This window comes from Neofelis nebulosa, chromosome 4 (genome assembly GCF_028018385.1).
Source record: "Neofelis nebulosa isolate mNeoNeb1 chromosome 4, mNeoNeb1.pri, whole genome shotgun sequence".
Lineage (NCBI taxonomy): Eukaryota > Metazoa > Chordata > Mammalia > Carnivora > Felidae > Neofelis > Neofelis nebulosa.
The window spans coordinates 163,637,819-163,660,124 of NC_080785.1; the positions used below are offsets into that span (position 1 = coordinate 163,637,819).

Below are 22,306 nucleotides of genomic sequence, written 5' to 3' on the forward strand. Positions count from 1 at the left end.
AGGCCTCGAAAGTCACTTTTTCTGCTTTTTGCTGTGTGAAGCACTTTGGAAACTTGTCCTGCAGCAGATGCTTTCCCCTCTGATGGAACAAGCAAGCCTCATCTCCAGGGGCTGCCCGATGCCCTTTGGTACAATCGAGGGAAACACAGGTGTTGGTCCTACGTGATTACCAGCATCAGCATCACATCTGTGTTCAGGTGCCACCAACGGCGGATGTGTCCCTGCCACACATACAGCCTCCTGTTCACCCCATTTTATCCTTCATTCTTGTCTTTCCCACCCCCTGACCCCCAGTGTCTCACTCTGGCTTCCGACTCCCACCTGCCAGTTTGGACAGCAAGTCCGTACGTGGCTCTCTGGCTCTGACCCTCGGCGCGGTCTCGGGCACAGGCCGCAGATGCCACAACCCCACAGCTGGGGCACGAGATTCTCAGCCTCCCAGCCCCGCTAGATCAGCCCATCCAACAGGCGCCAGACAGCAGGTGTCCGGCTGCTCCCAGCATCGGGGTCTCCGCAGCCAGGGACAGGTCTCCAGTGAGCGAGAGGGCTCATCTCAGCCTCCCAGGGTATCAACCCCCGACTTCCACTGGACAGTAATGGGAAAGGGCACTGAAAGGCAGGATTCCGGCCACCCAGAGGTCAGGGGATGGTACTCACCATCACTGGCACTGAGGTACTCAGGGTTTGAAGAAGCATACAGCGGCCCCAGTGGCCCATCCGGCTGCCTGGAAGGGAAAAAGGAAGACATTCCAGCTTGGTATTCTCACGAGGCCCTGGGTCACTCGCAAGGGGGTTACGAGCTCCCCAGTGCAAACGGCAACGCTTACCAGCAGCATCCGTGTAATAATCCTGGATACAGTCTGGGGTTATGAACAGAAGCCCATCAGATGGCTACTGAAGTGCATCAACATGGAACCATAAGCTGTAACTCATGGGTGTCCGTGGGACACCCAAGAGCCACTCACCCGTTGCTGTTCTCATCCCAGCTCACGAGAAACAAGTGTTACATTTTCAGGAAATTTGAGAGCAGGTTGTTAATACAGCCATCATTTAAAGTTACAGGGCACAGGTTTACAATGAAATAAAATGATATCAAAAGCAAACTCACCATTTCCTCATTATCTTACTATCATCCGTGACCATCTGGAGCTTGAAATTGGCCATGGTAGGAATATTTACATGATAGAAACAGGAATGATACAAACCAAGACTTGATCTATTGTTCTGTTGTTTGTGCAGGCTTAAGGAAGTGATGGCAAAAATGTTACCAATGCAGATTAAGCTTCAAAGTCTGTCAGCGCTGGGGCGCCTGGGTGGCTCAGTCGGTTGAGCATCCGACTTCAGCTCAGGTTGTGGCCTCTCTCGGTTCGTGAGTTCAAGCCCCGTGTCAGGCTCTGTGCTGACAGCTCAGAGCCAGGAGACTGCTTCGGATTCTGTGTCTCCCTCTCTCTCTGCCCCTCCCCAGCTTACTCTCTGTCTCTCTCAAAATAAATGAACATTTAAAAATTAAAATTAAAAAAAAATTTAAAAAAAAAAAAAAAAAAAAAAAAGGGGCGCCTGGGTGGCGCAGTCGGTTAAGCGTCCGACTTCAGCCAGGTCACGATCTCGCGGTCCGTGAGTTCGAGCCCCGCGTCAGGCTCTGGGCTGATGGCTCGGAGCCTGGAGCCTGTTTCCGATTCTGTGTCTCCCTCTCTCACTGCCCCTCCCCCGTTCATGCTCTGTCTCTCTCTGTCCCAAAAATAAAAAATAAAAAATGTTGAAAAAAAAAAAAATTTTAAAATTAAAAAAAAAAGTCTGTCATCTCCGTAGCCATGATATTGCAAACAGAAAAAAAAAAAAAAAAACTTAAGAAAATGTTCCTCTGCATTTATGAATTATTACCTGATTGACTGAAGTCACTTGTTCATTGATGAACCCATACACCTTATCTCATTTTTACCTTACTCTTTAATGAAAACAAAATATCAACCAACATCCAGGTTGGAACTATACTCATTCATCACTTGCGACCATAGGTTGGCTATAGATACAAAGGTTCAGGGGGAAAAAAGCCAACCAAAACATTTGGTGAGAATCAACCAGCTAGAGGGAATTTACGGTAACAAGCAATGTATATTGTATTATGATCACTACCTGTAAATTGCATGCTATGCACATCCCTATGACAGTAAAACTTGTAATAAACTTAGATATAGCTCTCTCTGTATCTAGGCACACTTTCTTTTCTGGAGAGCCAGTTTTTAACCATTTACCAGCACACCATTGTACCCACCTCTTTCTCAGGAATAGATAAATACTTCCAATCACAACACTGAAGAGAAAGACAAAGATGAGAGGCCCGATGATAATTTTTGCAATGTTCGATGGGACATCTACTGAAATAGAGTAAGAAAATATATGTTTCGCACCAAAATGTATTCACATCACAAATCACACCTATGCCTGCCTGTAATGGCGGGCCACACACACCTGCCCCCTCTCTTGTCCCCACGCCTCTCTGCTGGTCTTCTGGGCCGTTCTTTTCCAGTCATCTTGAATCACCAGTTGGCTCCATGGGGCTGGGCAGCGGGCTCAGAGGCCCTGACCTCCAGACCACTGCCCACTGCCTTCTCCCTCCCCCCCAGCCCAGGGCCAGCTTCACAGGCATGTAAGCCTGGCCATCACCCAAGTCCCCACACTTGGAAGGGCCCTGCTCCTTAACACTCTGCTATCGCCATCTTGAAAGTCTTAATAATTTGTAAGCAAACGGTCTTGCATTTTCATTTTACAGAAACGAAATTTTAATTTGCCCCACAAATTAAATAGCCTATTTGAATCCCAACAGCACCTCCGGCAGATGAAAATTTCACCAGGAAGTGCCCTGTGTGTGCTAGGGGGGGTCTTCCCCAAAATATCCTTTTAAATTGACCGAAGAAACGTTCTGTTAAATTTGCACGTGAGGCCCAGTTGTCTGCAATTATACACACGCCCATGTATTCAGACTCTCCCGAGCCGAGGAGGAAAATGGGTTCTAAGGAATCAGGGAGGGAACCCGGTCCCTGGGCTCTTCAACATCCACAACGGTTTACTGAACACTTACTAAAAGTACCAGGCGCTATTTGAAGAGCTTTGCGCCAGTGTTTTTATTTAATTGTCACATTAGCCAAAGTGAGAGGTGCCGTGACTGAGGCCAGTTAACAGATTGTGAAAAGAGGCTCAGAGACTGGAGGCGGGTCTTGCCCCAAATCCCAGAGCCGATCCACGGTGGAGCAGGGATTTCAACCCGGGCGATCTGAGTGAGTTCTTGACCACTACCCCACGCTGCCTTCGGTGGCCAGCACTGCCCTGAGGCATCCTGTCTTCCTGTACCCCTCCCTGAACTGGCAGCGAACTGCCTCATCCCCCCTCCCACAGCTCCTGGCCACAGAAAGTCTCCATGAATATCTGGTGGCCGAACGGGCCATGAGAGATGGACACCTACTGGTCACTTGCAGGTGGATGTCTGCATGTCCCTCCTTCCTGTCCCTTTTTCCTTAGGAACAGGGGAGCTGGAGGCCACCTCCAGCTGAGCTGGAGACTCACAGTGTCTCAGGACATAATCGGAGAGGCAGGCTGCACCCTGCCAACCCCACCTCTGCTTCCTGGACACCACGGTCGGGCTCACACTCCGATTCCAGTGGCCACGGGAACCAGGGTGAAGAAACGGAAATTTAAGAACTCTTGCTCTGAGTCACAGAAGGGTAAGGTCAGCCCCTGGGGGTGAGCGCCTCCTTAAAATCTGCACCTTGCTTGCTTGTTATAAAATAAAAAATCACTCAGGGTGCCTGAGCGGCTCAGTCAGTTAAGCGTCCACCTCCTGATCTCAGCTCAGGCCATGATCTTAGGGTTCGTGAGTTCAAGCCCTGTGTCGGGCTCTGGGCTGCTAGGGCAGAGCCTGCTTGGGATTCTGTCTCTCCTTCTCTCTGCCCCTCTCCCACTTGTGCATTCTCTCTCTCTCTCTCTCAAAATAAGGAAAGAAAGAAAGAAAGAAAGGAAGGAAGGAAGGAAGGAAGGAAGGAAGGAAGGAAGGAAGGAAGGAAGGAAGAAGAAAAGAAGAGAGAAAGGAAGAGAAAAGGAAGGAGGAAAGGAGGGAGAAAAGAATCCTTTTTAAGTAATCTACTGTGTTAGTCATGTAATTCTCCAGACTTTTTGCTATCTCTAGTAATGCTGGGCTACCCTTCCTTGAACATGTATCTTTTTTGGACATCCCTGATAATTTCCTCAGGATAAATTTCTAGAACCAGAACTATTGACTCCGATAGTAAGAGCTTTAACAAAATGTTTGATACATATTAATAAAGAACATCTATGTGTCTGCTCTCAGACAACACTAAGCACTATAATTAAAAAACAGAGGAGGGTACTTGTTGTGCTGAGCACTGGGTGTTGTTGTATGGAAATGATGAATCACTGAATTCTACCCCTGAAACCAATATCGCACTGCATGTTAACTAAAATTGAAATTAAAATATATATATATTCATATTAAAATATATTTACATATTTATATTTATATATTTATAATATGTTTATATTTAAAAATATATATTTATATTTTTAACAACCCAGAAACAAAAAGCCTTACCAATTTGATAAGTTAAAAATTACGTTTTGTTTTAATTTGCTCTTGGGGGGGGTGTGGTTTTGAGGTTGGACTTTTTTCCTTATATCTTCTATCTTTTCTATTTCTTTTTAAATTGGCTATTTATGTTCTTTGCGTATTCTTGTGTGTGTGTGTGTGTGTGTGTGTGTATATTACTCATATACTATATGGATATTCATTTGATAGTAACTCTTTGTCAATGATGTTACCAATGTTTTTCCCACTTTGATATTTTCCTTGGAATTTTATTCACGGCATCCCTGGTTCTTAAGAGAGAGACCCCAAATCCTTGAGCTGACCTGGGTAACAGGAAGTGTCTTTGTTATTGACGAGCCCCTGGGAACAAACCTGAGCTTATGCTACGAGATGGGCTGACCCAGGACGGGGGTTGGTCACCAGCAGACCAAGCACGTGATCAGAAGGCTGGGACTTCAGCCAGCCTGACCTCCAGAGTACGGAGGGGCCGGGGAAGGACTTCTATCACACGACCAACGATGTGATTGGTACCACCTGCGTAATGCAACTCTCAGCACCTTAGCTCAGAGGCGCTTCCTGGCTGTGAAGACAGCCACATGCCAGGAGGGTGACGCAACACGTCCTGATTCCAGGGGGAGGAGACACAGCTCAGTGTCCTGGACCCTCCCCTATGTGTCTCTTCATTTGCGTGGTCCTCACCTACAGCCTTTATAAGAAAACCGTCCTTGTAAGATGGCACTTGCCTGAGTTCTGTGAGCTGATCCAGCAGATGATTGAATCTGGGGGGCCATGGGAAGCTCTGAGTTTGTTGCCAGTTGGTCAGGAGCGTGGGGGGCTTGGAGAACCCCTAACTTGCATCTGGCTTTGGAAGGGAGGGCAGTCTTGCTGGGAACCCTGCTCCTAAGCCGGCAAGGTCTGTATGAACTCTACCAGGCAGCATCAGATCCACCGTGTAGCCCTCCCAGCTGGGGTCAGGACGCTTCTCCCTGCCCTGACCCCGGCCAGAGCCTTCCCACTCTCCGAAGTCCACCATGCCTGGGGTGTGAGAATGCAGCCAGCCAAGCAGAAGGCTTGTCTCACTCCTCCCACCCAAGCTCCCGCTCCTCCTGGTCTAGAATCTCCCCTCCTTCCAAGTTATTTGTTTGTTCACTCATTCAAGCGTCTGGGCTCCTGCCACGCATCTCAGGATAACCTTCCTCTTTTGTTCCCACTTGTACATTCTTCCAGGTCTCGGTCAAGAGGTCACCACCTCCAGGAAGCCTTCCCTGATCAGCTCAGCCTTCCCCACCCTCCCACCTTACTGTGCTCACCCAGGGGCAGCACTTACTGCCTGCGTATCAAGAGCACATCTGAGACCAAGTAGGTGAGTTCCCCCATCCTCCCTTGGAGGACACAGCCCATCTAGAAACAAATACTGAGGGGCGCCTGGGTGGCTCAGTCGGTTAAGCATCTGACTGCAGCTCAGGTCATGATCTCATGGTTCATGGGTTTGAGCCCCGTGTCGGGCTCCGTGCTGCCAGCTCAGAACCTGGAACCTGTTTCAGATTCTGTGTCTCCCTCTCTCTCTGCCCCTCCTCTGCTCACACTCTGTCTCTCTCTCTCTCTCTCAAAAGTAAATAAACATTAGAAACAAATACTGAGACCCTAGTAATGAGCTAATGTGTTAATCAGACATGCCCTGTGTCAGCCACTTGGCATTCATAATGCCACTGAAACCTCCTTTCATTTCCAGGGGGATCCTCTTATTATCCCACGGTCAGATGAGGAAGTGCAGGCTCAGAGAGGGCAAGCACCCTTCCCAGGTCACACAGTAGCAGCCGACAGACCCAGAGGTCAAGTCCAGGGCCGGCGGGGGTAGCCTCCACGCTTCCCCGACCATCCTCTGAGATGTTTCCCAGAGCAGACCCAGCCAGAGTTGCCGTGCACACTTACAATAGTCTGTCACATAGAAATAAGTGGCTTCTGTCCAGGAGCCGTTGCCCGCCAGGGAGGTGGCCCGAACTCGCACACTGTAATTCCCCGGCGGCAGCCCTCGCAGCCTGCAGCCCCGCTCCAGAGCAAAGTGTCTACGGGAGACACAGAGGTGCAGCTCCTGGAAGACAGGGGAGGAGAGAGGGCAGGTGTGGGGGGTGTCCGTCCCCTGGCAGGAATGTCAGAAATGACACAGAGGAGGGGTGCCTGGGTGGCTCAGTCGGTTAAGGATCTCACGGTTCATGAGTTCGAGCCCTGCGTCGGGCTCTGCACGGACAGCACAGAGCCTGCTTGGGATTCTGTCTCCCTCTCTCTCTGCCCCTCCCCTGCTCGCTCTCTCTCTCTCTCTCTTTCTCTCAAAATAAATAAAAATGAACTTAAAGAAAAAAAGAGATGACACACAGAGAGTAAGGGACAATCACTGGGCAACACGTGTGAGCGACATTAGGAACCTGGGGATCTCAGCGCCCTAGTTCTTGGGATAAGGAAGCAGACACAGAAGCTATCGTTACCGATAACCCTTCCTGAGCCACAAGCCAAGCATTTGACCTGGATCGTGTCATTTCCTTCTTACCCCACCAGGGCTTAGCCTCTTGTTACAGACAGGAAACAGAGGCTTCGGGCAGAGGTCGGCGAACTTTGGCTATAAAGGGCCAGACGGTCAATGTGTATGGCCTCAAGCGGCCACTCACTGTGACCCACTCAACTCAGCAGCCAGGGACCGCTCCCAAATCAGTTCGCGTCCGTCCACAGACAGGCGTGGCTGCGTGCCCACGGAGCCTGGTGGACGCTGAACGCTGGACTCCACGTTAAGTGGACACGCGTCATGACGTTACTCTTCTCTCGATGTTTGGAATTGTTTTCCCCGACCATCTTAAGAGGTGAAAGTGATTTTTCGATCTCGGGCTGTACAAACAGGCGTACAAAAACAGTGGGCCGACCCCTGGTTGAAGAGACAAAATGCTGTGGGGAGGGGGGGATCTCGTGGCTGGTAAGTGGCAGGACCAATCCTTCAATCCAGAACCATCCGGCTCCCAAACTCTACAAAACCACCGTCGGACGTTGTCACCAGGCCTCCAGAAAGTCCGAGAGGGCCGGGAAAGAAAACACCTACATCACCTAAATCGAATTTCAGGCTTTGCCCTACACCCCCTGGTCTCAGAACCAAACACATGCGTGGGCTTAATGTCTTAAGGACAAATTTTAAAGCTCCTTCCTTCCCAGGGTGCAGCCTTTTGATTTGATTTGATTCATTGTACCATTACTAAAAGAGTTGGGATCTACCCAAATCTCTGAAAACAGAGAGGAGGTAAGTAAAGCATACACACCCCAGTGATAACCACATAAACAGAGATCGACCCCGAGCTTATTGGGAGAGGCACGAGGCTCCCTGGGAAAACGAGACCATGAAACCTGCACGCCATCGGGCCAAATATTAAAAACTTTCCAAAACAGCTCCACGTTAATAGTCATGCAGAGAGCTGGACTGGAAAATTTTAGCGGGGAGAGAAAGAAATGTAAAAACCCCCGTGCTTATCATGTGACAATAACAGCAAGAAAACAGATCGGGCCGGATCAGGCTGGCGGCAGGGGCGGGGGCTCTGGTCCAAAGGTTCTTCCAAGTAGGATGAGTCACCAAGTAGAAAGGGACAAATAAGCAAATATAGAAACCAAAGGTAGCTGCTATCCGGGACAAAGGGGAAATGCATCCTCCACGACTGGCCACGGACCCCAGGCACTGCAAGGGGTGTGCTGGAAGGAACCAGAAGCTTCAGGCAGCTGTCTCCACAGACACCAAGAAACAAAAACAAAAAGCAAGACAGGACGCAAAAACCTGATAAAGAGCAAAGAAGCCAATGACGTAAAAGTCTGTGCGAACAAGAAGAAAAGCTCAAAACTGAAAGATACTGACGCAAAGGAAGGAGCCAGCCACCATGAAAAATCCATGCTCCTCCCTGGCAGGGGTGGTCCTTGGGGCCAGGGTCTCCTGGGGCGGAGAGGGGACGCGGTAAGAGGGCGAATGACTTGGATTCAAGGCCCAAGGAGACAGAGATTCAAGAATGATGCAGCTGGGGGTGATGTCAGCTATTCAACTAGCAAATACAAAAAAAAGCCCCCAAAAACACAAAAAAGAAAAAAGAAAATGACCTCCCACCAAATGCTGGAGAGAATTTTGCAGGACTGGCAAAATCATACCGTAACAGTATAGATGGTGTTAAAAAAAAAAAAAAGAAAAGTTTTACATTATTTTCTCACTTGATTTTTTTAAAACATTTATTTATTTTTGAGAGAGAGAGAGACAGAGCATGAGCAGGGGAGGGGTAGAGAGATGGGGAGACACAGAATCTGAAGTAGGCTCCAGGCTCCGAGGTGTCAGCACAGAGCCCGACACGGGGCTCAAATCCACAAACTGTGAGATCATGACCTAAGCCAAAGTCAGACGCTTAACCCACTGAGCCACCCAGGCACCCCTAAAAAGGTTTTTTAAAAGATGGTTGTAATCTCTCAGTCTCTCTTATTTTTCCTCATCTCTCTGTTCCCATAAAGGGCAAATGGGGCTAATTTGTCTGGGATTGGTGTGGGGCCATGTGGGGCAGAGGCTCTGGTGGGGATTCGCAGTGGGGATTCCTGCTGGTGACCGCTGGGCTCCAGGAACAGGGGAGGTGGTCCAGCCACAAGAAGCTGGGAGAATTTAGGGTTTGGTCCAATGCCAACAGGGTAACCGACTGCCTCAGTTTACCCAGGACCAAGGGCTTCCTAGAATGTAGGTAAACTCCAGGCAAATGGGAAAAGAGAGCAGCAAGAAGAAAATCAAGGAGGGACTGCGTTGCAGATATCTTGCTCACTGCACAGAATCCACATTCTCTTCCTCGCTGCCAGCAACATCCACAACTTCCTTGGGAAGCCGCACCTCCCTCTGGAGTGGCTCTTGTCTCCCACCCTCAACCCCACCCCGGTTCCAGAAATGACCCTAACTGCCTGCAGCTAGCTGCCCCAAGCGGAAGAGCCCCATGGGTTCGGGGAAGAACACAAAACTCAGGCCCAAATGAGCCATCCAAGAAAACGCGAATCGCGACCACGGTGAGATACCATTCACACGCACCAGCATGGCTCTTCGAAAGATAGCCCAGAACAAGTGTTGGCCACCAATGTGGGGAAACTGGAACCCTCACACACTACTGACGGGGACAGAAAATGGTGCAGCCCCTTTGGGAAAGAGTGGGCATTTCCTTTAAAAGTTAAATGCAGACACGGGCGCCTGGGTGGCTCAGGCAGCTGAGCGTCTGACTCCAGCTCAGGTCATGATCTCACGGTTTGTGGGTTCGAGCCCCATGTCGGGCTCTGTGCAGACAGCTCGGAACCTGCAGCCTGCTTCGGATTCTGTCTCTCTCTCTCTCTCTCTCTCTCTCTCTCTGTCTCTCTCTGCCCCTTCCCCACTTGTTCTGTCTGTCTCGCTCTCAAAAATAAACATAAAAAAATGTTAAGTTAAATGCAGAGTTAGCACAGAACCCATCCCTTGATATGCACCCATGAGAACTGAAACCATACGTCCACACAAAAACTTGCACATCAGTGTTATGACCAACATTATTCACAATGGCCATATGGTGGAAACAACCCCAATGTCCATCTACAGATGAGTGAATAATAAAATGTGGTCCATCTATCTGAAACCAGTAACAAAAGGCTATATATGCTATGATTCATTTACAGGAAGTGCCCAGAACAGGCAAATTCATAGAAACAGGAAGCAGAAAACAGGCTGGAGGGGAGGCAGGGAAGATTGGGGAGGGGGAGGGGAGGAGGGTCTCTTTAGGGTGATGAAAATACTCTGAAATGGGTCATGATGATGGCTGCACAATTCTGTGAACTACTAAAAACCACCGAACTGTAGGGGACCCTGGTGGGCCCAGTCAGCAAAGTGTGAGACTCTTGACTTCGGGATGTGAGTCTGAGCCCCATGCTGGGTGTAGATGTATAGATTACTTAAAAACCTAAAAAATCCTTTCAAAAACCCGCCATTGAGTTGTAGCTCTTAAACGGATGTATTTTATGGTATGTGACCGGATCACAGTAAAGCTGCTATAAAAAAATTTTTTGAAAAGGAAAAAAAGGAAGAAAAAAAAACAAAAACAAAAACAACCTTCATGCCCATGCCTGGCGTTACGGCTCCCAAAACTAAAAATACTGACTGTCTGGCCATTGAATTGGAGGGTGTGATGCTAAGTGAAATAAGTCAGTTAGAAAAAGATAGAGATCGTATGTTTTCACTCATATGTGGAACTTGAGACACTTAACAGAAGACCATGGGGGAGGGGGAGGGGAAAAAATAGTTCCAAACAGACAAAGAGGGAGGCAAACCGTAAGAGACTTTTATTTTTATTTTTTTTTCACTTGAACTGATATTTCTTTTCTTTTTTTCTTCTTCTTCTTTTTTTTTTTTTTTAATAATGTTTACCTATTTTATTATTTTTGAGAGACAGAGACAGAATGCGAGTGGGTTAGGGGCAGAGAGAGAGGGAACCACAGAATCCGAAGCAGGCTCCGGGCTCTGAGCCGTCAGCACAGAGCCCGACGTGGGGCCCGAACTCAGGGACCGTGAGATCGTGACCTGAGCCGAAGTTGGACGCCCAACCGACTGAGCCACCCAGGCACCCCGTAAGAGACTTTTAAATATAAAGAACAAACTGAGGGTTGATGGGGGGGAGCAGGGAGAGGGGAATGGGTGGTGGGCATTGAGGAGGGCACTTGTCGGGATGAGCACTGCGTGTTGTACATAAGCGATGAACCACGGGAATCTACTCCCGAAACCAAGAGCACACGGTATGCACCCTGCATGTTAGCCAATTTGACAATAAATTAGATTAAAAAAATGATAATAAATTGTAGCATTTCTCCATTAAAAAAAAAAAAGATGAAGGAAAGAAAATGACCTCTGACCTAAGTGGTTGTCCTCAACTGTAGACGGTTGATTCCAGGGCCCAACAGTCTGGATTTAAGTGCTGCACGTGTGACCCTGACCAACTCCACTGGCTGCTCCGCTGTCCACGCTTCTGGCCGTAAGCAGAGACACTAACGGATCCCACCGGGTCGGGTCACCGTGCAGTTTGAATGGATGATTGCAAAGGACTCAGCACAATGTCTGGGACAGGGGAAGGGCTCAGTCAAAGCCAGGGAGGTGACGTGATTTCTCTGAAGACACATGGTAAAGGGGAGAACTGTCCCCGGTCAGAGGCAAGCCCCGGCCAGGGCATCTCCCAGCAGGAGCAGCCCGCGAGCCCTGCTGGGGACACAGATCTACCCCCACGGTATTACAGGCGTGGCTTAGAGCAGGGGCTGGCCAATTCCGGCCCACTGTTTCACAGGTCCTGAGAGGCACGGCATTACATGCGTTTGACATGTCTGAAATGGGGATGCGTCTGACAAGCCGCACCAACTTACAATGAGACCCGGCAGCATCTTTTTCTTTTTCAGCAGCCCACAAAAATAATGGGGTTGCCTAATCCTGTCTCAGACGTGATAAACTATGATAAATGAGACACGCCTGTGTGTTAAGCGCTTAATATGTGCATCCTTGGCTACTTTTTTGATCTCCTGAGATTCCACATCTTGTGCGGTCACCCGTCACCCTGCCCGGTGTCTGGGTGTAAACAAAAAGTTACTTATTAAGGTTCGATGTGATTTCTCCCCAGTCTCAGGTAACTCTGTCTAAAGCGAAACGGGTCTCCTGTCCCCTTGAAGGACAGAGCTGAAAAAGCAATGTGAGAGACTGAGGAAATAAATGAGTTTGTAGACTGGCATTTCTATCCCACCTCCCTGGAAAGCTATAAATCAAGGCTTTGAGTCCTAATGACAAAGCATCAAATAGGAGAAGCCTTGGGCTAAAATTTAAGAAGAAGAAGAGGGTGGGGCACCTGGGGGGCTGAAACATTGGTTTTAGCTCATGTCGTGATCCCTTGGTGGGTTCGAGCCCCGAGTGCTGGCAGCTTGGAGCCTACTTGGGATTCTCTCTCTCTCTCTTTCTCTCTCTCTCTCTCCTCCCCCCATTTGTGCTATTTTTGTCGCTCTCAAAATAAATAAATAAATAAATAAAAGACAAAGGGAGTACCAATGACAGCTCGGAAGCACATGTCCAAGCATCAAGGGTCTTACCTCATCACCATACCGTCGGTAACTCACTTCATACAGCACGATCAATCCATTGGGTTCTTTAGGCTCTTGCCACATCAAGTGAACCACGTTGTTCTCGAAGATTTCATGGGTCACAGGGCCAACAATGTCGTCTGCCTTGGCTGTAAGGAGCAGTGGTTAGAGGCAGGCACCTGACCTCTGGATCAAATCCCACCCCCACCACCCCCAGCTGAGCAACCTCAAACCACTCGCATAACTTTCCCATGTTCCATTTGCCATGTGGGAGAAGGGACACTTCAAACTCACTTTGCAGGACCGTCCACATATCTATCTATCCATCTATCTGTCTATCTCATATCCCACTGGTTCTGCTTCTCTGGAGAACCCTGATTAATACAATACGTATATGCATTTCTTAATTTTACTTTATTTCCCTTATGGCTGTGTGCATTTGCTAGTTTCCATAGTGGCTACGTATGACTCGTGTAATCAAAAAAAATAGTAACAGCAGGGGCGCCTGGGTGAGTCAGTCAACCACCTAACTTTGGCTCAGGTCATGATCTCAGTTTCGTGAGTTCCAGCCCTGCATCAGGCTCACTGCTGTTAGTGCAGAAGCCGCTTCAGATCCTCTGTCCCTCTCCCTCTCTCCCTCTCTCTCTCTCTCTCTCTCTGCACCTCCCCCACTCATGCTCTCTCAAAAATGAATAAACATGAAAAAATAATAATAATAAAGGCAAATACCAATGGATCCTCAGGGCATTATGCTAAGTGAAATAAGCCAGGCAGAGAAAGACAAATACTGTATGATCTCACGCATATGCGGAATCTAAAAAAGGAGAACTCACAGAGAACAGAGACCAGAATGGTGGTTACCAGGGGCTGGGGAGTAATGCAAAGATATTAGTCAAAAGGGACAAACTTCCAGCTTAGGAGATGAATTAAGCAGTAGAGACGTAACGCATAGCATGGTGACTACAGTTAACAACACTCTAGTACCTACTCTGAAGCTGCTAAGAGAGTAGACCTTAAGTGTCCTCACTACGAAAGAAGAAATAGCAATCACGTATCGTGATGCAGACGTCAGCTGCCCCTCTGGTGGTAATCGTCCTGCCATACGTACGAGTATCAAATCAACACACAAGTACGCCTTCAACTTACGCAATGTTGTATGTCAACTGTAGCTCAATAAAGCTGGGCACAAATACAAAGTGACAGGGCTGCCTGGGTGACTCGGTTGGTTAAGCGTCTGACTTGGGCTCAGATCACGATCTCGTGGTTCGTGAGTTCGAGCCCCATGTCGGGCTCTGGGCTGACAGCTCGGAGCCCGGAGCCTGCTTTGGATCCTGTGTCTCCTTCTCTCTCTGCCCCTCCCCTGCTCACGCTCTGTCTCTCTCTCACTTCAAAAAGAAATAAAACTATAAATAAGTAAATAAAAATAAAAATAAAAATAAAAGGGGCGTCTGGGTGGCTCAGTCGGCTGAGCGCCAGACTTCGGCTCAGGTCATGATCTCGCAGTTCATGGGTTCAAGCCCCGCGTCAGGCTCTGTGCTGACACCTCGGAGCCTGGAACCTGCTTTGGATTCTGTGTCTCCTCTCTGTCTGACCCTCCCCTGCTCACGCTCTGTCTCTCTCTCGCTTCAAAAAGAAATAAAACTATAAATAAGTAAATAAAAATAAAAATAAAAATAAAAATAAAAATAAAAGGGGCGTCTGGGTGGCTCAGTCGGCTGAGCGCCAGACTTCAGCTCAGGTCACGATCTCGCAGTTCACGGGTTCAAGCCTCGCGTCAGGCTCTGTGCTGACACCTCGGAGCCTGGAACCTGCTTTGGATTCTGTGTCTCCTCTCTGTCTGACCCTCCCCTGCTTGCACTCTGTCTCTCTCTCTCTCTCTCTTTCTCTCTCTCAAAAAGAAGTAAACGCATAAAAAAATTTTAAAATAAGTAAGTAAACTCAGAAACGATGAAGGCAAATCCACTCCAGCAGGCAGAGGGCTTCAGCCTGGGGCTCCGGGCACCACCACCCACCTTCGGGCATGGTCCTGGCGCTGACGTAGGCGGCCACGCTGCACCTCTCCTCGGGGGCATCTTGGTTGCAAGCCTGCAGCTCGATGCGGTAGCCGGTGAAGTGACGCAGGCCGGAGATGACCAGCGACTCTTTGTTCACCACCTTCTCGAAGGGCTTGTGCTCTTCCGGGCTCGTGGGCACGCTGCTGGAAGTGTTGGGGAAACCAGGCACCGTGGGCACGGCGGCCGTCACGTTCCCAGCGTCGGCGAGGGCCCTGCGCTTCCGCGATGGCCTGTCACGACAGCAGGACACAGGCGGTCACACGATCCCCATGTTTAAAAAAAGAAAACTTTGATGCTGGAGCATCAAAGGCTCAAAATCAAAGACCGCAGCACAGCGGAGATGTGAGCAGGCACACAGATGAAATGCAGGTTGCCAGGAATTACAACCCGGAGCGGCTGCCCTTGGGGTGAGGGGGTGGGGAGCAGGGCACCCCAGGACCACGAGCGGCAGCCCCACACCAACAGTCCCCTGCATGTGCTTGATTTCAGGTTTTCACTGTGCAGATGGCTCAGCCACCCAGGCTCAGTGTTAAGAATAAGATGCCCGAAGCATGTGAGAGTCTAGGTTTTCGGGAACCCTGTCACACAGCATGGACCCAACAGCTCCAACTACCGGCCAGCATCAGCAGTGTAAACGGGAAAAATGCATCTTCTAGTTCTTATTTTCCATTTAGGGCGTCTGCATAATATGAGCGACTAATTTTTCATTCTTGGGTTAAAGATAAAAAATCTTATCACTCAAGTTGGTAAGGGGAACTCCAAAAAAAAGCCCCCCAAAACAAAAAACAAATGCAGTCGACACACGTTTTCCCCCCATTTAAGAGGATATAAGAAACACAATTGCCTAAAAATTTATAAACACACACCAAACAAAAGCATAAAGAAAATTCAAATTATTCACCATCCCACCGTCCGCTGTTTCCTGTGGGCAATTTTTTTTTTTTTTTCTGGAAATATTATGTGCAGGTATAAAGAAGACCGAGCTGGCTTTATGACCCTTTGTTCCCTTCTTGTATCGAACACATTCCTCAAATACTTTCCTTCGAACATAATGCCTTAAGTACTGAGCACAGAATTTATGATTTTTTCTTTTTCAACGTGAAGGTTTTCCCCTCCTTGCTACCCAAGTGCTGCCTACTCATGGCAGAAAACTTGGAACACTGGAAAATATTCAATTGGATGCGTGAGCCAGAATTTACTAACCGTCCTCCTATGTTACCTAATACAGACCTACCTCATGATACTACGTTTTTGCATCACTGCGTTTCACAAGATTCAGCTCTTTTACAGATTGACGGGTTGGGGCGTCCCTGTATCAGGCAGGCCTACTGGCACCATTTTTTTGCCAACAGCGCTTCCTCACTTTGGGTCTCTGTATCACCTTCGGGTGATTCTCATCATGGTAGGTTTCAAAGGTTCTCAGTATTCTTATATTTGTTACGGGGATCGGTGATCAGTGCTTACCACTCGCGGAAAGCCCACATGATGGTTTGTGTCTTTTAGCAAGGTTTGTAAATGAAGGTATGTATGTCGTTTTGTCAGACATAATGCCCCTGCACACACCCAACAGACTACAGTGTGGTATAAACATAACATTTACACGCACGGAGAAACCAAAAAATTCACGTGACCTGCTTTATTGCGATATCCGTTTACCACGGGGGTCTGGAACCAAACCCGCAATGCCCCCGAGGCATGCCTGCGTAAGTGTCCCAGGTTTTTTTTTTTCTTTTTTTTTGGTTATTGTAAATAATGCTTCGATCGTTGTCTGATTGTCTTATTAGATCCTAAAAGTAGACTCTTAGAAATCACTAGGCTGTATCTGTTCATCCCTATGGCGAAACTGCTCTCCAGGAGCTTTGTATTGACCTGGGGTCTCCCCAGCAGCCCCTCAAAACTGCATCTCAGGACGACCACATCAATACTGAGGGTTACAGGGTTTCCTGGGGTTTTGTTTCGTTTCAGATTTTGAACCAAGAGACTCCATATTTTTTTTTTCATATTCTGTTTTTATAGTCTAACTGTTGCTAGTATACCTACTGGTTTTTTGTTTATTTACATTGTAACTCTCTTTCCCAAACTCTGCTCTAAGAGCGTCAGAGTTGATATTCTTGGGTTTTCAAGGAACACACTAGAAAAAGTCAGCAAACTCTTCCTGCAAATGCTAGAAAGTAAATATTTTGGATTTTGTAGGACACACGGTCCACCTCTCTACTCAACTTTCAATGGCTTTCCAGCTATTGTGGCTTGGAAGCAGCCATAGACAAAATATAAAGATGGGTGTGGCCGCATTCCAAGGAAACTTCATTGACAAAAACGGGCAGCCAGCCTGCACACCGTAGCTCATCTACCCCTGCCCTAGGCTATCCGCAAACACAAGTGACCTTATTTCCCACAATCCATCCTTTACTATTCTAATTTCTATTTTGTATCTTATTGCATTGGCTGGATACCCAGGAAAATGTTAATTAGTAACGATGACACGGAGCTTCCTTCTAACTATGACTGGGAGCGCTTCAGTACAATGTTACCTCGGCTGTTGGTTTCATCTAGATAATATTTACCTTGTAGCAGAAGCATTCCACTCCTACTTTTATACGAGGCCTCTTCTTGTTTCCCTCAGTTAGAATTTTTTTTTTTTAATGTTTATTTATTTTTGAGAGAGACAGAGACAGAATGCAAGTGGGTTAGGGGCAGAGAGAGAGGGAGACACAGAATCAGAAGCAGGCTCCAGGCTCTGAGCTGTCAGCGCAGAGCTCGACGCGGGGCTCGAACCCACGAGCCATAAGATCATGACCTGAGCCAAAGTGGGACGCTCATTCTGTTAATGTAGCATCTTCACCTGTGTCTGCTAAGGGGTATCATGTTAGTTTCATAAAACAACCTGGAAAGAGTTCCATAGATTGGTATGCTCTGAGAAGTTTCTATATTACAGCAAATAGTTGCTCTTTCAGAATTTCAAATAACTCACCTGTAAAACTCTCTGGGTCTAGGGCCTTTTTGTGACATAATTTTTTTCAGGTGTTGACCTGTAATTTTTAGTCATTTTCCAAGGTTATTAGAATATTTAATTTTTTCAACTTCTTCTAGAATCAGATCAAATTAAAACTTCCCTCTTCACTGAAAGCTTCAAATTGAAGAACGCAACACTGTCCAGGAAATTCAACATGAAAATCTTCCTTCGACCCTAGTTTTCTGTCTCCTGCCTTACTTCTAATTATTTGCGATTTTCATCCTTAGATTTACAAGTTCAGCGATCTTGATTTCCCCTCCCCTACAATTTGTATTTTCACCTTTTTAAGTTGTTTCTTAACTTCCAAAATCACTGAAGGCTACTAACTTGCATCGACGCCCAGTGTTGGCGATATTCTACGAGTTCAAGGTATGTGATACTCTCATTTGCACTCTTGTCCAAATGGACTTTAATGAAAGTCTCTCCACGTCTGCTTCTCCCAAAAGGTATCAAAGTGATTGACTTTCAATCACCAGGAAGAAGTTCTCTGCTCAAATGCTTGAGGTCAATTTTTAGTCTTTACCGTAGTCAGAAAACGTGTGGTCAGAAAACGTGTGGTCAGAAAACGAACCCTCCTTGGGGGCGCACGTGTTATGATTTTCTGTTGGGCCAAAAGACCAGTGAAATTCTTGGGTGAAAACCAAAGATAGACCCATGTCAGCAAGATTCAGAACACTTCCATCCAGGCACAAACGGGCCAGCTGACCAGGACGCTGGTGCCTCGTGAGTAACTACTGAGAAATGGGTGTCTGAACAATGGGAAACATGGAAGGTTCTCATCAAATGAGCTGAATGTATACACAGTGGTTCCCCTTTACCCACAGTCTGGGCCCTCAGTGTCCACTGCCTACACACCCCACAGGCTCACACTGGTCCCCTGGTCACTGCTCAGGGACAAGTGCGCTCCTGGCGTTGTGAGCCCAGAGACCAGAGATGCCGCTCAACACCCCACCATGCACAGGGCGGGCCTCACAACGGACAGCGATCTGGCCCTAAATGTGAGTACATCTGAGCTTGAGAAACCTGGGTCTGGACCAAAGCTTCAAATTTCTAGGCCTTTCTTTTCTGTAGATTATATTCCAAGTGGCCGCTAGAGGTCAGACCAGCGCCACGCACACACGCGCCCGAAAATAAACAAGGGAACCCACTGTGAGACAATGAAATCCCTCCACATGGCCCTGATCTGCCTTTCTCGCCTCCCCTCTGGTCTCCCCCTGCCCCCCAAGAGCCCGTGACTCATCCTGAGGCCCTGCCCTTCCCTGGCATCTCTCTGCCTGTCCTCAGTGGGGTTCTGTGATACGGCACACCTCTGCTCACGCCCGCAATGCTGCACCTGTCACCCCAGATCAAAACGCTCTGTCTACACCGTAGATGTTGAGAAATTAACATTTCGCAGGTGGATGCACGGAGGGGGATGTCTGGCATCTCAGAGGTACCCACAAATTACCCCTTCCCTCGTGTGTGTGTGTGTGTGTGTGTGTGTGTGTGTGTGTGTTTTAAGTAAACTCTGTGCCCAATGCGGGGTTTGAACTCCCAACCCGGAGATCAAGAGTCGCATGCTCTACAGACTGAGCCAGCCAGGCGCCCCTTGATTCTGTGTTTTAGTAAGAGTGTGTTAGTGAAGATTTTTTTCCCTGACATTCATGCCCAGATCCCATTTCGGGGTGAAGGCAGCTGACGTATGGACTCATGAAGCCTCTGATAAGGGCAGAGCAGACTGTCACATGCATCAAGCCACAGAAGCCTCTGGAGTCTCAAAGGCACACAGCATGCTTCCTGCCCTGTCTGGCCGGCTGGCCCTGCACCGAGAAGCTGCCAGTGGCCACGCAGACATTCTGCACGTGAGTCGTACCTACTGTCCTCAGCACCAGGGCTTGAAAAGGATTTTCTGTGAAAACAAAACCAACCACTTTGAGGACAGACAGAACTCCTTCAGAGAGACCTCTTCCTTCCGACACTCTGGGAGCCACACTTCCTCCGAGCAGACCAAGGGCGCCCTGCCCTTCGCCGTGGACCACTCATCCCAACACCCGAATCACATCTTCTCCAGCAGGTGCAGAGAACACAGAAAGGGGGGCGGGGACAGGAATCAGAGAAAGTACCCGCCAGAGACCCGGACGGCCGGGATCCCCCTCGGATGTCAAACTTGATCACATTTAAACATCACAGGTGACTCGGCCGTTTGCTCGAGCCCAGCAGCGTTTTGTTTTTAACCAGTAAAAGAGTAGCTGCCTCAATGCCTGGGCTGTGCCGTGAAGCGCTCTTTTGGACTCAGGGTTACCGAGGAAAAACACAAGAAAGAATTTTTTTTTTTTTTTAAATGTCACATCTCGATGGTTCTGGGGACACATCTATTTGCGTGAGGAGCGACGGCAGGCATTTGAAAGGAGCCGTTTTAGAGTCTTCCTTTGTCCCAGTGTCAGCGTTTTGGGGTTTTGATCCACTTTGGAAATGGCCCTGTGCCTCAGATATTTCTGGGTAGTCCATCTGCCGAGGTCTGTAAGGGGAGTGAGGCAGGACGTGGCTCACAGCCTACGGTCGCTCACTGGTTGCCGTAACCTGGGGCAGAGGACTCTCCAGCTGAGAAACCCAGGCTTTGGATCCAAAAAAGAGGAAGCGACTGGGGGCCCCTGGGAGGCTCCGTCGGTTGAGCGTCCGACTTCCGCTCAGCTCACGATCTCACGGTGTGTGGGTTCAAGCCCCGCGTCGGACTCTGTGCTAACAGCTCAGAACCTAGAGCCTGCTTCCGATTCTGTGTGTGTCTCTCTCTCTGTCCCTCCCCCATTTGTGCGCTCTCTCTCTCTCTCAAAAATAAACGAAGTGACTGCAAAGAGTCACGAGCCCCTGTGATGCATGCAGCACTGCTGGGGTTAGGGGGTGGAGGCAGGGATACTGTTTGTCATCCCCCAGCACACGGGATGGCCCCACGGCAAAGGAGGGGGCTGGCTCCAAACACCGAGAGTGTCAAGGCTAAGCCTGGGTGACTCACGTGCTCTCAGCGTCCTAGGAAATAGAAACCGTGATTATCTGCACTTGCCGGACAAGTAAGCTTGAGGCCTCGAAAGAAACGTGCCATGTACCTAAATGTCTGTGCAGACAGCCAACTAGCCTCGAGTCATTTTCGCTGCAAACCCTTTCACATCGGATGGGATGTCAATAAGTCCCTTCATTCACCGAAGGAAACCCAACCTTAAACAGGAGCAGCCTCTAGGTTTTGAAGATGCCGTAGAAATTTCCAGAAGGATGAGACAGCTGCATAGATGAACAAGGAGCATGGGCCCGGGGGGCCCTCCTCAGGGGTGTGCCTCAATAATCTAACGGAGCTCGTTTGAGAAGTCAGATGGCAGCCCACGGGTGGGACGAAGGGTTTGGGCCACGTCGGGGAGCAAATGCTGAGGGTTTTTTTGTTTTTGTTTTTAACTTTTCGCCGTTTGGGGTGACACTTCCTGAAAAGGCTTCTCCTGAATCTCCCTCTTTACCTGCCCACCCTCTGGGTGCCCACTTCATCTTGTTCCCCAGGGAATGACCCCCAACACCAAGCCAATGAAAGGTCCTGACCTGGGCACGAAAACCACATTGTGCAGATAATCCTCGAACGTCTTCCTGAAAGAGGATTCCTCCAGCTCCTTCAGGATCTGAGAGTCGGTCTTGGGACACGAGCAGCATTCGCCAGCGGACTCCTCGTACTCACTCTGATTGTGCTTCTGGGAGCCCTCGGACTCGAACGGCGGGGACCAGGTCCGGGAAGGCAGCTTCAACCCTAGAGACGGGCAGAGCAGGTGGCCTGAGATCTCTCCCCGCCTGACCCCACAACACACACACAGCCAAGGGGGGGTTCTTCTCAGAGGGGCTGGGCACACGGGGCAGCCGTGCAGGTCCGTGTGTTCCAGAAACTGTGAGACACCATAATCCCATCAGGCTGGAGACCATAAGGTAACTAGGCATGACCCTGCCTCATGGGACTTACAATCTAGTGCATGTGGATGGACGGATCCACAATAAACTAATAAATACGTATGCCATGAGTCAGCTGGCAGGGTAAAAGGACAGAGGATGCCTGGGGGTGCTGTTTTTCATGAGGTGGTCTCAGAGAAAGCAACCGCTGAGCAGTTCTAAACTAAGTAAACGAGTGAGCTATGCACATACCTTGGTGCAAGCAGTTCAGATGGTGCAAAAAGCAAGTGCAAAGGCCCTGTGGTAGGAATTTCCTTGGCATGCCGAAAGACAGCCCCCCCCACCTGCTTGCATTGTCTCTCTCTCTCTCTCAAAAATAAATAAAAGCATTTTTAAACAATTTAAAAAAAAATAAGCACAGAAAAAGGAATCAGAAAAAAAAAAAAGAGAGAGAGAACACCAACTGCTGGAAGGTAGTGTCCTAAAAACACAAAGTTGCTCTTTTTTTTTAAATTTTTTTGGAAATTTATTTGTTTTCGAGAGAGAGAGAGAGAGAGAGAGCGAGCATGAGCAGGCAAGGGGCCAAAAGAGAGGGAGACACAGAATCCGAAGCAGGTTCCAGGCTCTGAGCTG

At 48.6% G+C, this 22,306-nt stretch overlaps 1 protein-coding gene across 5 annotated transcripts in view; it reads right to left on the reverse strand.

Moving 5' to 3' along the window:
* Positions 1-22,306, reverse strand: part of INSR (insulin receptor) — a 141,587-nt gene that overhangs the window by 12,575 nt on the left and 106,706 nt on the right. For 2 of the 5 annotated variants that reach the window (XM_058728858.1, XM_058728853.1), the window contains exons 10-16: positions 21,338-21,539; positions 19,632-19,667; positions 14,725-14,996; positions 12,722-12,861; positions 6,530-6,689; positions 2,273-2,375; positions 658-725 (exon numbers count right to left, since the gene is read on the reverse strand). In XM_058728858.1, the coding sequence (XP_058584841.1) occupies positions 658-725; positions 2,273-2,375; positions 6,530-6,689; positions 12,722-12,861; positions 14,725-14,996; positions 19,632-19,667; positions 21,338-21,539 (981 nt within the window). The remainder of the gene's footprint in view (positions 1-657; positions 726-2,272; positions 2,376-6,529; positions 6,690-12,721; positions 12,862-14,724; positions 14,997-19,631; positions 19,668-21,337; positions 21,540-22,306) is intronic. The other 3 variants (XM_058728854.1, XM_058728856.1, XM_058728855.1) reach the window with 3 other exon arrangements.